We start from the raw sequence: 18,123 nt of genomic DNA on the forward strand, positions 1-18,123 counted from the left end.
ACAGAGAACACACTCACCCCTTATTCTCAAAATCAAAAATACTGAAACTCACTGATCTGGTCAGTTTCCAAACAGCACAGAGCAACAACCAACATGTTAAGTTAATATTCAAGCATGTTTTTTTTTTTTTCGAGAGAAGGGGGGGTTATTATCTGAGGGGGGAACTGAATCTAAAACATCTGTATGCACGCTCAACTTCAAAAGCCTTTTGCACTTCAATATGTGGAGTGAAACTATGGATCAGACGAGCTGAGGAGCTCAGACGATGTCCGACAATGAGCAAATTCAAACAACGGTACAAACGGACGGTGTTTACAAGGTACAGGGAAGAAGAGGGGGATGACAAACACTAGGGTCTCACAGTTTGCCATTTATTTATTTTAACACAAGCTGTTATTCTGTTGTTTGTTTTGTATTAAAAAAAAACAAGATACACAGGAAGTAAGAAAGCCTATAGTACTAGGTACTAAGTGGAGAAGGGGTAGGAATTAATAAACTAATGCTTCTTCCTGCTCCTTTTCAAACTTACAAAGGGTTTCGTGCTTCAAGTGTAATTTATTTTTCACATATTTTAAATAAAGCATTTATTCATTCATTCAATCATGAATGCATTCGATGAGCCAGAGAACACTTTTAATCTTATTTTATTAGATGATTAGAAGCACAATAAGAAATCCATATTTCACAAAAAACACAATTCAAAATGCAAGACAAATCACATCTATCCACATGCTTAACCTCACATCAGCACATAATTAAAAATGATAAGACCTATTCATCCATTCCTATGTATATAGATATGCACATTCATACAAAGACTACAAGCAAGACTGTAAACATACAACAGCAACATTCTCACAGAGTAACTTCATTAACTCACGTATGAGATTAGCAGTTAATAGCAAATCCTTCCTGTACACACACACACACACACACACACACACACACACTCACATATGTAGCATTTAAACACATTTTAGAGGTCAAAGTGCACATTTCCTGCCATTGCAGCTCAACTGAGGCGGAGGTGGTTGGTCGATTGCTTGAGGGCGCACCCTCGCGGCTCCTCCTGTCTGGCCAGTTTATCTGGAAGTTTGTGGCCAGCATCAGCATCTACCTTCATGTCAACCTTTCCAGTGTTTAGTCCCCTCCCTCTACAGAGTGTTGCTTTTTGCTGCCATTGCCACCCGAGCCTCATAGATAGCCCTTTGCAGAGCTGATCCGGCTGGTGACTTAGTAAAGCCTTCCTCTGAGATGTGGTTTATCTTCAGGTAACGCCCCGGCCTGTGTAGAGCCACTCCGTGGAGGTGGGAGAAGAGCAGCTGTAAGTCCCGTGTCAGCGTGTAGTGAGACACCAGCCTCAGCTCAGTGGGGATGTCCGTTTCCACAGAGTACTCAAAAATGGCCGCCATGTATTTGGATAGGTCCTGACCCCTGGCTTTGGCGCGGCCCACCTCCGCTCCGATAAGTTGCACGGCTGCATCGGCGCTGAAGGCGTTGAACTCAAAGTTCAGCCCTCTGTCTGCCTCCTCGTCTTCGTCACTCTCTGGAGGCTTATGTCTGTGGATGAGTCCCTGAGAACAGATGACCAAGATGAAGTCGCTCTCCCGGATCTGCCGGCAGTGCCAGGCCATACTACCCTCCTCAGCCACGCTCAAAGAATCCCATATGTCCAGGACCACCTGGGAAGAAAAAAGACAAGCAGTGTCATAACAAACGGATGTAATTAACATTTAACCCCACCCCTATCTCATATTGAAGGGTCTCTGTGTAACTTTCAGAAAACCCTTGTTATTAGTGACACCGGTGGCCGTACCAAGTACCGGCCAAACCGGCGAGACTGACCATGATTGACCGGCATCATGTTGATAGACATACTGTATCTTGTTGTTGTTTGCAACCGACGGCAGAGTCATGCTGCTCAGCCAAGTTACAGTCAGCTGGCCAATCTTAGCGAGCACCCTACACATGGTGTGGCAGCGTCGGTGGCCTTGTTTGGCAGAGTCAGAGTGTATGTGCACATATTATGGCGGCATCGTCTATGTCGTGTCTATTCATACGGTTCTATCTCTTGGTCTCTGGCCCCTGGGACACCACAGGGCTGGTGAAAAGGGATGGGTGTACGTCAGTTTAGTTTGCACCTGGCTCCCCTCAGGGCATGTTACACCTACACGCTCCCATGCTCCTTGATGACTGAGAACGTTGTGTTCGGAGTGTCTTTTGCTTGTCTTTTGACCCCTGCAAGGTTAGACGTTAGCTCTTGTCAGTTTACGTGCATATCTGAGGTTGACTGTGGCGCCATGACAGCTAACAGCAATCGCCATTTTGTTTTGTACTAGTCAAATAAACATGGCAACTGGCTCAATTACCTTTTCTATGCAATTTAATTTCTATGAATAGAACAAAGGTTGGGATATCGTAACTCTAGTTCTATTAGCAGAGGCGGAGCCCTCTACCTTTGTCTCACCTATGCCACTCACTTAAGAGTATATAGGATAGCATACAACGGTGTGTACTCTCTTATATACAGTAGGGTCTGCACATATCCAGGTAGGCCCTTCCTGGCTGGCTACAGATGGGCCTCCGCCTCTGCTAATAGAACTACGGTTACAATATCCTACCCCTTGTTACGTTACAACCCATATAATGATAAATACATGTCAATAGTTACACACAGAACTTTCAAAAGACAAGGGGGAACAAAGAAATGGACAATTTATTTAACTACAACAGAACACATGAAGCAAAATGCATTAGAACCAAGAAAATGTCATATCCGCTACCTGAGTGGCCATGTGCTGTTGTATGAAGGCCCCTAGCTGCATGACAGCTTTGACATGAGCGGGGCCATCATAGCTGCTGTAGCAAATCAGAAGACGAGGAGGTGTCAGCCTGTTTCTAGGCAATGGCACTTCCTCTTGAGTCCCGCTCTCTTCATGCTGCTTGATAATATCTGAATGAATGACAGAAAGAACTGTGTTTGTTCACATGATACTTGTAAAGAGACAGACAGGAGTGAAAAGAAAGAGTCTCTGATGAATGGCCTAAAAATATGTGTCAGAATGTGTTAAATTAACCTTCATGAAATGCAAACATCGGTTTTACGTTGAGTACTTTGTTCGTCTTTGCACCTGGTTTTATGTCACGTTTTGTCTTCTGCAGGTTGGGTCTCCTCCTGATGACGGTAGCCAACGAGACCACAAGTATGGCTACCACAGCCAGGCACAGTGGAAGCACCAGAGCCAGTGAGGGGGCGACAGAGTGGGGCAACGAACCTCCTGAGGATGGGGGAATAGTGTTCACATGGCGATTCAGTGACAGTGACATTTTTGGGAGATACGCTTACTTGCATTGCTGCAGAGAGTGAGGTGAGAAGATTGAGACCTCGGTCATGTTAATTATGGAGCTAGAGCTGCGAGTAAGATTAGTTTATTTTAGCATAAAGAAGCAGGGGAAACGGCTAGCCTGGCTCTCTCTGAAATGAAAAATATGCTTATAACTGAGCTTTAGAGGGGTGTTGGAAATATTTGTTTAACTTTGGAGAGAGACAGGCTAGATTTCCCTTTAGTCTTTATGCTTAATGGACTTGTACTTACATAGCTCCCTTCTAGTCTTCTGACTACTCAAGGCGCTTTCACACTACTTGTCACATTCACCCATTCACACTGATGGCAGTGGACATCTACATAACCTCTAACCTAATCACTCAGCACATTTTACACACCCATGCACAGCCCTGGGAGCAATTCAGGGTTCAGTGTCTTGCCCAAGGACACTTTGACGTGTGGACCGGGGGAGCTGGGGTTTGAGCCACAGCCCCCCTAAGCTAACCTGTCTAGCTCTGTAATTAGCATGCATCTTCTCATCTAACTACTAACATTTCAATAAATTTATACCAATCACGTATTACTTTTAAGGACGAATGACTGTTGGGATATATCACACGTGGATTAATATTGTGTCATTAAAAAAAATTCAATCAGACATATTTTCACATCTCCACGATAAAAAGATTGATGCATTGTGTTGATCAGCAGCTATAGGACAACCTCACCTACCTTTTGGAATGCGCAAGACATGAACATTGAATGTTTTCCTCACTGCGTCCACTTCATTAGCAGCAATCTGTGACAGAAGAAATGACGAGGATGAAAGTGTATTTATTTAAATTTATTTTACCTTAGAAATCGTAGTTTCATAGACATCCTATTCCACTGGTACACCTACATCTTCTGCCTATATTGCTGTTTTTCAGAGGCTGCAGCAGGCTCCGTTTTAAAGCTTTGAAATTAGACTACCTAAGAAAGCCATTGATAGGGTGAGAAGTTCGGCCATCCGTGAGGAACTCAGAGTAGAGCCGCTGCTCCTTTGTGTTGAAAGGAGCCAGTTGAGGTGGTTCAGGATCATCTAGTAAGGATGAACCCTGGGCGCCTCCCTAGGGAGGTGTTCCAGACACGTCCAGCTGGGAGGAGGCCTCGGGGAAGATCCAGGGCCAGGTGGAGAGATTATATCTCCACAATGGCCCTGGGAATGCCTCGGGATCCCCCAGTTAGAGCTGGTTAATGTGGCCCGGGAAAGGGAAGTTTGGGGTCCCCTGCTAAAGCTGCTGCCCCCGACCCGACCCCGGATAAGCGGTTGAAGATGAGATGAGAAAGCCATTGATACTAACCATGTCATCCTATATAGCTTATCCAGTAGGGGGTTAAATGACGCTCAAAATTAGGCGAGACAAAAACTGGCACAGGCATTTTCAAAGGTGTCCCTTGACCTCTGACCTCAAGATATCTGAATGGAAAAGGGTTTTGTCTCCAAGCTTTCAGATGATGTATAGCACTGTTACGTGGCTTATACTGTTTACCTGCTATCTCCCACTAAAGCTCCCCTATACACCCCCAAAAAAGAACTCATTACACACAAAGCCCCCTGAGTTTTTTGTTGTTAAGAATTTTACTCAATTTATACATTATACAATCCATGTCAAGTATGGATTTGTCAGTCAGCTGACCCATTTCACTTTACCTCACAGGTGTAATTGGTTCCTTCTTGAAGGTCATCCAGCTGGAAACTGTGGTGAGTTTTGTTTTTGCTGTAGTTCTAAGGAAATCGTTTAATGGTTAATACAATTATTAAGTTCACTTGGTTATGAAATGTTTCTGTAGTAAACATAACAGAAGCAAGGTGTTAACCATAGACTGTATTTGTTTGAATTGTTTTTAGTTTTATCACACTTTCTTGTACGTTTGGTTTGAATTAGAATGGGGTGAAACGTGGTGATTGACAGCTGTGTTCGACTCGCAGCCTGGGTTGCGCAGGTGTATGGATATCACGTAGATGATGTGACTCTACCGCCGGATCACTACTGCACACACTCTGGTTGCAAAATTACGACATGGCGACCCCCCAATCCTCGTATATATTTTGGCTTCACTTTTGTACATTGGGAGGAGGTGGAGCCACGTTGTCCATCTTTATATACAGTCTATGGTCGTAATGCACAGAATGACAACAAAAGAGCAGATTATAAAGCTGCAGAAGTTGAAACCACCGACTGGTGTGATGTCCATGTATTTCTTCATGCCGTTTGCGTAACACAGTGAGAAGTAGCTTCGGATGCCCAGGTTTGGGGGAGCGAGGTTAAAGGTCACGGTGATGGTAGTCCCTTCCTGCTGGACCTCAATTTCTTTGGGATACCAGTCTAAGAAGAAGAAGAAGAAGAAGAAGAAGAAGAAGAAGAAGAAGAAGAAGAAGAAGAAGAAGAAGAAGAAGAAGAAGAAGAAGAAGAAGAAGAAGAAGAAGAAGAAGAAGAAGAAGAAGAAGAAGAAGAAGAAGAAGAAGAAGAAGAAGAAGAAGAAGAAGAAGAAGAAGAAGAAGAAGAAGAAGAAGAAGAAGAAGAAGAAGAAGAAGAAGAAGAAGAAGAAGAAGAAGAAGAAGAAGAAGAAGAAGAAGAAGAAGAATTCCTTTTCTTTATCCCGCAATGGAAATTCAATTTTTTCACTCTGTTATTATTATTCATGTTACACACACACAGGCCCCAAATACACACACACGCACAAACAGGACCAATATACATGCAATTAATGGAGACATGTCAGAGCAAGGGGGCTGCCAATGGCTCCGGCAGTGCCCAGAGATGAACTGGCACTTCTCCAGCCACCAGTCCACGCTCTTTTCATGACGCGTCACCTATGGACTGAGCTACTGCCACCCCACACCCCACAACTACAACATGAAAGATCACAGGTGGCATTGTTGTACCAGACTAGAATTTAACAGGGAACAATAAGAAACATTTTCTCTCACCATTCTTGCACAGCTCAAGTCCGTTCTTCTCTGCACATGCTGCAAAAGTGTAGTAATCAGAAATCATTTATTATAGATTCACCACTGTGTAGGCAATAGTCTTATTGGGCAATACATGAGGCAATGTCTAGAGGGCAGACAAGCTTCCTGATGACAGATGTCATTATAACTGAGTAAATAGGAAATTATTACTGTAAGTGAGAAGGAAGGGTTTAGATTTACCCTGAAGCAAACGCAAACTGAACTCCTGTGTATGTGTTAGTGCGTGTGTGTGTGTGTGTGTGTGCGTGTGCGTGTGTGCCTACTCTAGTAGATCATATCTACTCTATAGCTCTATAGTCTTACAGCGTGTGGAGAAGATCTTGCTGTGGTAGAACCTCTCCCACTCCTCAGGCACCGGCAGAGCCATGACGGTAACAGCATACTGGGACCCAAGGGAGAGGCCGGGGAAAGGGTCTGACTTGTACACCTGCAGAATAGAGCGGAGAACGTGACCTTGGCTTTCTTTAAACACACAGCACACCTTTATCTGATGAGGTGAGATTAGACTTTTTGATACATGCTTTTTTTTACGCTATTAACAGTTGTAGAATGGCTTTAATGTGATCTTCATTTCAGGCACCGAGGCGCTGATTCATGCTTTTATGTCTCGACGTTAAGATTTTTGTAATGCCCTGCTCTCCGCTCTTCCCAAAAAGAACATTCACAACTTACAATTACTTACAGAACTCAGCCGCACGCGTACTGACGAGGACCAGAGGGCGGGAGAACATTACACCAGTTTTGAGTTCGCTGCATTGGCGCCCCGTGCGCTTCAGGGTCGTTTTTAAGGTTATTTTACTAGTTTTTAAATGTCTTAATAATCTCGGGCTTTCTTATTTATCTGAAATACTTTTACCCTGTCAACCCTCACGGACCCTGAGGTCGTCCGGTGCAGGCCTTTTAACCATACCACAAGTAAGAACCCAAACACACGGGGAGGCGGTATTCGGTTATTACAGCCCCCGACTGTGGAACGGTCTGCCGGAGAACCTCAGGACCGCAGAGAACGCTGATGTTCTTCAAAAGAGGCTCAAGACCCACCTTTTAATCAGGCTTTTACCTGACCTGTTTGATTCTTTCTACTTCCTTTTATGCTTCCTCTATATTTTTTTAACTATTTTTAGCTTCTATTCCTTTTATCTTATTTTACTGTTTTTATTCTCTCAGTTTTTATTCTTTTAATCTTATTTTATGGTTTTGACTGTTTTTATTCCCTCAGTTTTTCCTCCTGGGGGCCGACCACACCGCAAGTTGTCTCTGGTTCACATGTCCACCTGGGCCAGGGTGGTCCCTGTGGCGGCGCCCCCTGCAGCCATGGACCATGATTCCTCTCGGCCACGTCTCCCCAGCAACCGCTAGTGTATGTTTGTGCGTGTGCGTGTATGTTTTGTGTATCTCTGTGTGTACATTTGTGGGGGTGGGAGGTTTGGGTTTTCAAAACAGATAATCTGCCTCCCACCGGTGCTGAAAGATCCTGTTTTCCATTTTTCTTTTGGGCGTTTCTGGGGAGGGGTGGATTAAGTTTGTCCGAAGACACTGGTAGCATGGATGCTCATGTTTGTCAACAGAAAAGTAGACATGTATGTGCTTTATACTCGCAGGCCAGCTCTCAGAGAACCAAATATAATTACACCACGGGCCAGATTTGGCCCACGGGGAAGAGTTTGTACACTCCTGCATTAGTGGGTCATATGATCAATCGCCATTGTTTTAACTCACTCTCTGTAACTTAACAGAAAATCAATCTACGGAATATAACTTTAAACTCTAAATTACCGGTTAACATCCCTGCGAGTAAACAGTGGACACAGGACTGTTTTGTAACAATAATATGTAGACAGCAAAAAAGGCCGAAGTGGGTGGGGTCCTCCCTACCCTTTGTGCGTGTGAAGCCGGGAGGGAGAGATTACGGTGGAAGAGAAAAAGCTGACAGGCAACGATAGATCCTCCCAAAGCCTGGAGGGACACTTGAAAGCCTCGCAGGAAGGCGATCCCTGCAGCAAACGCAAAGAACAGACAAGAGTGAAATTCAGATTAGATACAGATTCAGCGGCAATCCAACATCCAAGTATCAAATACAGTATATTTGTGCTTCAGTGCATGGTCACTTAAACATGAAAGTCTGTTACCCTGTCACCCTGTCACAGCCTCGGTCTTACACGCGATACCCAAAGCAAGCTGTCCCTCATACTTTGAGCATTCTCATAATGTGAAGCATAACTTTTATTTTTTAGTAAAGATTGACGATTTCACCTGAAATAAATCTTGTTTACGTCAAAGTCTGAGATGAAAAATGACTCTGGGAGAGGCAACTCATGACTGACATGATGAATTAGGTTCAAAACTGCCTGGAGACTTGAAAACCAACCAAACCGCCTCGTGACCTTCACCCCATGTAAATATATTGTCATGCAACCTTTGAGAAACAACAAATACTTCAAATAGATGTATTTCTGATGAGTACACCTGATAATAGCGTTAAACCTTTGAGAAAATACAGTTTTCCACCTCAGGCGTGAAATCCCGATTATATTCAAACATTTCTTTCACGCTAAAGGTCGTTTTGAGTTCAACCCCGGCACGGACAACTTAAAACAAATATTAATAAAACTAATTCTATAACAGGGTTGAAGTCGATTGAACTTGTACACTGAAATGTGACAGGGTTGAATGTGACGTGATTGACGTTTTTGACTAAAAGTAGCCATAACTCCATATGCTGTAGCTAAAACACTAGCAGCCCATGGCATTTAGGATATCATGAAAGTGTAATATTTTGCAACATTATTGGTCCCTAAAGAACTGTTAGTAATAAATTATATTGTTAATTAAACAATACAACGTATTCGTACAAAAGCGCTGAACTGTGGAGTTTAATCATCTCAATCTGATATTAAAAACCATGAAATATGGCCCAGAAATGATGCTAACGTTTGCCTTTCTTTGCGGCATCTTCTTCAAAAGACTTTTGTGATGTCACTTCCTCTGTTGATGTCACTGACCCATTTATTTAATAGGGGGTAAAGGAGCCAGTTGAGGTGGTTCAGGATCATCTAGTAAGGGTGAACCCTGGGCGCCTCCCTATGGAGGTGTTCCAGGCACGTCCAGCTGGGAGGAGGCCTCGGGGAAGACCCAGGACTAGGTGGAGAGATTATATCTCCATGCTGGCCTGGGAACGCCTCAGGATCCCCCAGTTAGAGCTGGTTAATGTGGCCCGGGAAAGGGAATTTGGGGTCCCCTGCTAAAGCTGCTGTCCCCGAGACCGGACCCCGGATAAGCGGATGAAGATGAGATGAGATAAATGGTATGGTGTAACGGGGTTGAAAACAAAGTGGGGGGATGTGTTAATGTTGCGATTACATAAAAAATCCATGTATTTTTTCAGAAATATTAAATATTAAATATTGTAATTAAAATAGACCTGTTAGATTATGTTAGCTGCAATTATTTGTGTGGTATTTAATGAAAATGTGATGATGGTCAGTGGGGACACACACAATGCTTGTCATCTTTAGAAAACTGCTTTTTTTAATCACCTAATAAAATAAAGATATTTGATTTCATTTTGCATTAGAATGTAAAGACATATTGTGTTAATTGGTTGCTTTAAAGTCCATTTTGTGATTTTCTTTGATTGAAAAACTTTGATGTAAGTCTGAGGGACTGAAAGGGCAACCGATCGGGAGAATCCCTTGACAGTCAACGTACCATAGTAGCTGGGCTTCCAGGAGACAACAATGGTGTCAGATCTGGGGTTCTGCTCATTTAACAACTCCACGCTCACATCGTTTGGTGCTTTAACGTAGTGCTGACAGATTTTAGGGTCTTCTTCTCCTAGCAACTTAAAACACGGCCAGGGAATACAACCTGAGGAGAAATAACCATGAATACAGAGTTATCCAAAGTTTCAAAAAGTGATTTCTAGTCAGTATTTAATACATGTCTGGATGTGTACTGTGAAAAAAAAAGGACATAAAAGCAACTTTACAGCCATAATAATCACCGTGTGAAGCTGCCTGCTTATGCCAACATGCCAACAGTCACAGTGCTAACATGGCCAGTGCTACCATGCTAATATTTAGCCTGCAATATTTACCTTGTTCATTTACCTAGTGTGTTATTATGCAAACAGTCACTATTTAGTAGGCCTTCCAAACACAATTTACAGCTGAGGCCAATGGGAATGTCATTAGTTCATTGGACAAACTGAAATTTTGCCCTGAGCGTAGCTAGCTAGCATAGCGAATCAAAGCCTGCGCACCAGTCACAATTATTACCATCCAACTAACATCTAACTGACAGACTAGAGCTTTAGCGCTAGCTTGACTCAAAATACATGTGTGGACAGTTAACGCTAATCCAGTTGCGTCAAATGTTGTTGATCTTTGCATTATAATAAAATATCAGAACTGTTGCCAACAGCAGTTGAAGTCTGACAAATGTCTGACCTGGGATTACTCCTTTATTTATTTTTTCATATGCAGTTAGATAAGCCATGAGCTCAACACAATTGGCATTTGTTTATTATGACCTCAGTGATGACAACTGGTCACACCCTTTCAATATTTGCTAATCGCCAAGCCTGTGTTCATATCCTAATATGAAGTGCAAACAATGTGGTATCTTTGTTGTCAGTGTCATTTCCCTGCAGTCCAACAGAACGCAGATGGATATCCGTAGCTCTGCGGTAAATTCCAGTGCAACTTGAATCAGACTTACTTCCGAACGCTTTGATGGAGTTAAAACCCAGAGCCCTCTCGACATCAGCTCTGGTTATTCTGCAGTATTCACATCCAGGTCCTCCCTGCAAGAAAAGTCACCTCATTTAAAAAAATGCATGAAACCGGATGTACAGTTAAAAAACCAACAACACTGTATTGGAAACAAAGCACAAAACAGAACAAAGCACACAGGTATACACACACACCCAATAACGTTTAAAGTTTGGTTGACTTAAATTTAAACATCACATTAGATTCATGGTCAACACAATTCCAGGACTGTGTACGGTCCCCGAATTCAGCTGCCGAGAGCAAGTGTGTGTGTGTGTGTGTGTGTGTGTGTCACCATGGCACAATGTGTGGTCCGGGAGACAGTGGGAACTAACACAGAGGAGGTTTTGAGTATTTTGCCAGGTGTTTGTGTACAGAAATAACACAATTGTCAATGTTTGCAGACCTGTCGCTTGTTCTGGTAACATGTTTTACTCAATAACTGCCTCAATAGCTGGTCGTCGTGTATTTCAATTCAAAGCTCATGGGAGATTGGAACAACAGCTTGAGAAACACGAGGCATGAGAAACAGGTCTCGAACAAAGCCAATTTTAATTTTCTCCTGATTGTTCCATCTGAAAAATGCCATTTTAAGTGTCGTAAGGTTCGTGAGAGATGTGGCTTGTGCAACACGGGTTCAATGTTTACTTCAGTGACTATGGGACAAAGGGATCGGTCATACTCTGTGTTCACTCTTCTCATTGGGGTCATCCCTATGTTTCCTGACCCTTTCCCCCAAAAAGGGTCCTATGTTCCCCGGTCGCATAAGCCTGTACCTCCGTGTAGTTCATTCAGCATTTTGTTTGAAGTGAGGGGTTACGGTTAGGGTCAGGATTGGGGGGTAAGGTCTATTTACCGTGGAATTGCGCACGGATTGTAAAAAAAATAACAGACCGGGTAACATAGGACCTTTTTTGGGGAAAGGGGTCGGTGAACATAGGACCCCGGTAACATAGGCACCCTCCCCTCTCAGATTGTATTGATAAATTCTGATAAACAGAGGTGAAGCTAAAGGAACTGCCGGGGAATTAATGCTAGCAAGCGAGAAGGAAAAGCTTATGGTCTCTTGTCTTCAGTGTGTGACCATGTGATTGTTATTATGTTGTGTTTTCTCTCTCTTTTGAACCCAAGAGTTATGTCTATAATGAGCCAAACAAGGGGGTTTGTTTATGGGAAATAGTAAGTAAATATAATTTCCAGTGCAGGAGACGTACACACATACATATTCCGGACTTGCCCTGCAGGTTTAGAGACCATAACTAGACTCCCAGGTGGAGAAAATTAGAGAGGGAGAAATACTGCCACAGGCAAGAGAGAGCGCGCATTTGCGTGTGTGTGTTCGTGTTTGTGTGTGTAGTGGTTCACACAATGGTAGTTTAACTGTCAAGTTGGGTAATGGCTGTCAGAAAGCCTTTGTAACCTGAACACTTACTTGCACGCAAGCTGAGAACATAATCAACGTTCTTAGCATGCGTGGCAAGTGAGAAGTCTTTGAGTGGCACGCTCACAATGTGGGTGTACTTTACAATACACACACGGGCCATTGCGCCTAAAGAGTAATTTGCGTTCAGCCAACGTTAATTGCGTCACATGTCTACAGGCTATAAAAGGTATGTGTTGCTGTTTTTTGAGTCGGATTTTGATGAACTGACAATGACAAGAAAACAGCTGCAAACCTTGTTTTATGTATTTTTTTGTGGTTAAACTCTAATCTATGAACATCTCTGATGCAGAATCTGTAGGCGACAGGACAAAATTTCAATTCAATTCAATTTTATTTATAGTGCCAAATCAGAACAAAAGCTATCTCAGGACACTTTACAGAGTAGGTAAAGACCACACTCTATGACTTATTTATGATTTACATAGACCCAACAATTCCCCCGTAGAGTACGGTGGCGTTGAAAACCTTCACTATAACAGACAGGAACGTCGGACAGACCCAGCTCTGTGGAGGACGGACATCTGTCTGCACCGGAGAGAGGAAGAAAAGGAGAGAGAAAGAGAGAAAAGACGGACAGATGGACAGAGAGAGACAAAGACAGACACAAAGACAGACACACTCCCAGAGATACAAGCAACCAAAGAGTAAGAGTAACTATAATAATATCTATAGTAATGTGAATATGACTCATATGTTACAGTAGTTAATACAGCAGAATAGTAGAAACAAGCACAGCTAAGGTGATAGATTATCTCATCTCATCTTCAGCCTCTTATCCGGGGTCGGGTCGCGGGGGCAGCAGCTTTAGCAGGGGACTCCAAACTTCCCTTTCCCGAGCCACATTAACCAGCTCTAACTGGGGGATCCCGAGGCGTTCCAAGGCCAGCGTGGAGATATAATCTCTCCACCTGGTCCTGGGTCTTCCCCGAGGCCTCCTCCCAGCTGGACGTGCCTGAAACACCTCCCTAGGGAGGCGCCCAGGGTTCATCCTTACTAGATGATCCTGAACCACCTCAACTGGCTCCTTTCAACGCAAAGGAGCAGCGGCTCTACTTCCGAGTTCCTCACGGATGGATGAACTTCTCCCCCTCTCTCTAAGGGAGACTCCAGCCCCCCTCCGGAGAAAACACATTTCGGCCGCTTGTACCCGCGACCTCGTTCTTGACCGAAAGAACGAGGTCATGACAATGATAAAATATGACAATGATAAATTATTATTAGAGTGGTCAAACTCTAATCTATAAACATATCTGATGCAGAATCTGTAGGCGACGGGACAAGATTTTGATGTAGACAGCGTTCTGGTATCTGTTTGTAGTTCTACTATCGACCATTCACGCTTGAGCATGCTTTGGTTGCATGCATTTAAACAGTCCATGTGGAGGGTGAAGGAGGTGGAATAAAATATAAAAAATATAATCCCGGAGCCTACCGGCTGTTGTCTGATGACGATTAAGCTATTTGCCAACTTTAAAAAAAAAAATATCTATCTGCATTCATATGCAGATATCTGTTTTAAGCCCGGTGAGATCTGCTGGCACAGAGTACACTTCTCCTTTATAGGTATAAGCAAATATCACACACTCACAGACAGTGTCCTTGAAGGCCTCAGTGCTCTTTCGCTTGTAGTTGCCATATCTACTGACTGCTACACAAACTCATTTTTATCTGTCCTCTGCACACACTCTCACGGTGGTTTCAAGGCTGAGGAACAAGCACCTACTGTCTGCGTAATACATGAAAATGACAATGAACACTAATATAAATGTATAACACCTAATGTGATACTTCTAACCATTACTATTTAACCACTATAACAATCAGCATATATACGTATATCCTTCAACAGTTGCTAATCTGCATCTAAATGGCTTACCCTGACATTCTTACCCAAACCTGTACCAATCTCGTGCCTAATCCGGAGTAATCCAACCAATGAAGGCAACAAGTATACTAGCCAATCAGAGGCAGAGTAGGGTGGGTCATGCCTTCACCATGGCAGGATAGTTTAGCAGTCCGGATATCTGCTGGCTACACCTGGCCTGTACACAGATGATTTGGTTTTCTCTCACCGGGATTACACATGTATGCCAATGATCAATTGTCTTTATATCATATGCATCAAAACTATGTGCTGTTATGGTACAAGTTACCACCTGGTTAGTCCTGCCTGCATCTTAATGTTACAAGAACAGTCAACATGGTTTTAAGAAATACCTTCTCCTCAGCACCGGATCCAGATATTGCGATCATGTGTGAGTTTTCAAACACATGGCATCCCTATTGACTCAAATTATCCCTCACATTACATGTAAGATAAAGAGTTGCAAGAAATGTTGGATTCAATCGGGCCAATTTCTAATGTACAAGGGGCTGCATGTCCACGAATGCAGTCAAAAACATTGATGAACAAAAAGATCCTGCAACATGTTGGGGACACGTCAATCAAACCACAGTTAAACCAACAGACTCTGTACAAACAAAGAATAAAAACCCCAGACGAGAACCCACGAGGATAACGCCATCGCAATGAAAACAACAAACTACTTAAGCTGGGAAAACATTGTTTAATACAGTAAATTGCATCATTTTAAGCTATGATGATGAAGAAGAAGAAGAAAAGCTATGATGCAGAAGAAGTTCAGCTATGAAGAAGAATGAGAAGAAGTTCAGCTATGAAGAAGAAGGAGAAGAAGTTCAGCTATGAAGAAGAAGTTAAGCTATGAAGAAGAAGAGGAAGTTAAGCTATGAAGAAGAAGTTAAGCTATGAAGAAGAAGAAGTTAAGCTATGAAGAAGAAGTTAAGCTATGATGAAGAAGAAGAAGTTGAGCTAGGATGAAGTAGAAGAAGTTAAGCTATGAAGAAGAAGAAGAAGTTAAGCTATGATGAAGAAGAAGTTAAGCTATGATGAAGAAGAAGTTAAGCTATGATGAAGAAGAAGTTAAGCTATGAAGAAGAAGAAGACAACATTAAGCTATGAAGACGAAGACGAAGAAGACGAAGAAGACGAAGAAGAAGAAGAACTTTATTCATCTCACAAGGGGAAATTCAATGTTTTTTCAATTGTTATATTAATCACGTTACACACACACAGGCCCGAAATACACATACATGCACAAACAGGACCTATATACATGCAATTGGGGGTTCGGTGCCTTGCTCAACAGCACCTCGGCAGCGCCCAGGAGATGAACCAGCCGAGTCACCTATGGACTGAGCTACTGCCTACTGCCCCCATGGCTGTGGCTCCTCCGCCACTCCATACTTACATCACACTAAAAAAATAAACAGCTGAACTATTAAAGCAATAGTAAGAATTGAGCTAACTCCTAGAAGACAAAGTTGTTTCTGTCAGAGCCTCCCAGAACTGGAACAACGTATCATTACCTGTGCCAACCATCAGTCCTTCTCTATGACGTTAAGAGCCAGGCTTATTAGGAACCAAACCTACGAACACTAGAACAGTGAGGTGCTTTTCTTTTTATTATGCTCAGCGCAGTAGTTTCTCCTTACGTCGTACTGCTGTGCTATCTGCTGATTAGTTGTTATGTTATTGTTGACTTTCAGAGGAGCTCTCAGTGCATTTTCAGTGCTTTCATTTTTTACGCCAGCAGTCTGTTAGAAATTACAGGGTGTCAGTCAAAGGGGACTGCAGAGTAATACACACCCACATTAGAGTTAAGCTCATGTTGACAACACACATTTTTCCTCTGTCCGTTTCCCCTTTATGGACATAAACAACTCTCTGACAGAAGCACCGAGCTTCAAACCTGTGACGGGTGAAGTATCATGATACTTTTCCCTGGAGCTACCCTTTTGAATCCATGTATATACAATATTTCTGACATTTCACAGAGAAGTGGCGCAGGTCGGAGCACGTACACGTAGCGTCGGATTTTCAGCGTTTAGAGCCGAACGATACAATTTAGTCCTTGTAGATATGAAAATGAAGGTTGGATTGCACTGCTGTGAGACAAACATGAGACAAAAAGTAGTTTTGTGTCTGAACTTTTTACGTTCTGAGGTTTTTCAAATTGTTTTTAGGGGCTTAAAGAAGTAAAATGATCCTGTAACAGAAGAAATATATTCCTTCTGCTTTCCAAATCTGTTCACTTGTGACCCTTCAGATTTATCATGGGACCCCATGGGGGACCCTGACCGACATATTGGGAACCATTACTTTAGAAGAAGAAGAAGAATTACTTTATTTATCCCGCAACGGGGAAATTGAATTTTTTCACTCTTATTATTAATCATGTTACACACACAGGCCCGAAATACGCACATGCACAAACAGGACCTATACATGCAATTAAGGAGAGATGTCAGAGCGAGGGGGCTGCCAGTGACCGCCGCCCCGAGCAGTTGAGGGTTCGGTGCCTTGCTCAACACCACCTCGGCAGTGCCCAGGAGATGAACTGACACTTGTCCAGCCACCAGTCCACGCTCCACACAGGGACTTGAACCAGCGACTCCACGATCCCAGCCAAGTCACCTATGGACTGAGCTACTGCCGCCCCATAAGTTTAAGTTATGACTATCAAGTTTTTGCCCCCTCTCTCTGCTTGTTTTATTTATATAAGTGAGGGAAAAGTCACTCCTAATTCACCTGAACAAAAGGTATGATCGGAAAAAATAATAAAATGCATTATGATGTACTGTCATGTACAAATCTTCTGGATGGCATTCATATCACGGCTCGTCCAAACGGCTGAATTGGAGAGGAAACAATCTGAGGCTGGTGTTGATGGAACTACAAGACACGACATGAGCAAATTGGAAATGAGCCATTCATGCGTCTAGCATTAAAAGCCAGCAGGACTGTAAATGAATCTAACTTTAGCACAGCTTCGGAAACATTTACCCTGTCGACATTATAACTTATAATTTGCTCTATTATCTTATTATCCTTTAACCCGCGAACATTATGCTGAGGTGTGTCGTCTGAGCAAAAACAGCTCCTGCGCTGTACACGGCAGCCAAAACAGATGCAGTTAGAGGAGAAGCAGCATGTTATTTAGCAAGTTAACCTCAGCAGCGGCGTCTCTCAGGTCACATGTAATACTTTAGATTGACATAAACATTCACCTGGATTACAGTGAAACAAGGGGATTAACAGAGACACAGTGTAGCTGCAACAGAAGATGAGCCTGCTCGTACGTAAACACCGCAGTAACAGAAAACACACCTGTATTGTTACACATTATTATAGGTTGGAAACGCGGCTTACCCGTCTTATACAGTCCAGACTGCAGTCCTGAGGAGTGATGGCAGCTGCTGGGATATCATCCCGACCCCGGAGCGGCTCTCCAAGTGCCAAGAGCTGATACAGAACAAGAGCTGCCTTCCACATGCTGCTACAACCACCGTGGCATGGTCCAACTGTGAGCACCAGACCTCTAACCCACACACTCTCACACACACACACTAACTCACTCACTCAGTCAGTCAGTCAGTGGGCTTGAAGGCTGTAAGAAGCTACGGTATAGAAAGTGAAGTCTAATGTCAAAGTGTGTCTAATGTTGTGCGAGAGAGGGACAGAATGCTTGTGGAAGGAAGAAAGAC

The 18,123-nt window shown here is 43.1% G+C and overlaps 1 protein-coding gene across 1 annotated transcript; it reads right to left on the bottom strand.

The window, feature by feature from the left end:
- Positions 1 to 667: 667 nt before the first annotated feature.
- On the bottom strand, positions 668 to 18,082 carry LOC310952116 (interleukin-17 receptor D). The gene is made up of 12 exons (XM_083920617.1): positions 17,789 to 18,082; positions 11,062 to 11,146; positions 10,051 to 10,209; positions 8,218 to 8,336; positions 6,646 to 6,769; positions 6,301 to 6,339; positions 5,550 to 5,695; positions 5,020 to 5,094; positions 4,059 to 4,125; positions 3,132 to 3,278; positions 2,784 to 2,953; positions 668 to 1,682 (listed from the first exon to the last, which is right to left on the bottom strand). The coding sequence occupies exons 1-12, from the start codon at positions 17,909 to 17,911 to the stop codon at positions 1,155 to 1,157; spliced, it is 1,782 nt and encodes a 593-aa protein (XP_083776743.1). The 5' UTR covers positions 17,912 to 18,082; the 3' UTR covers positions 668 to 1,154.
- Between the last annotated feature and the right edge of the window lie 41 nt (positions 18,083 to 18,123).

Source organism: Echiichthys vipera (assembly GCF_963691815.1).
Source record: "Echiichthys vipera genome assembly, chromosome: 9".
Taxonomy (NCBI): Eukaryota; Metazoa; Chordata; class Actinopteri; order Perciformes; family Trachinidae; genus Echiichthys; species Echiichthys vipera.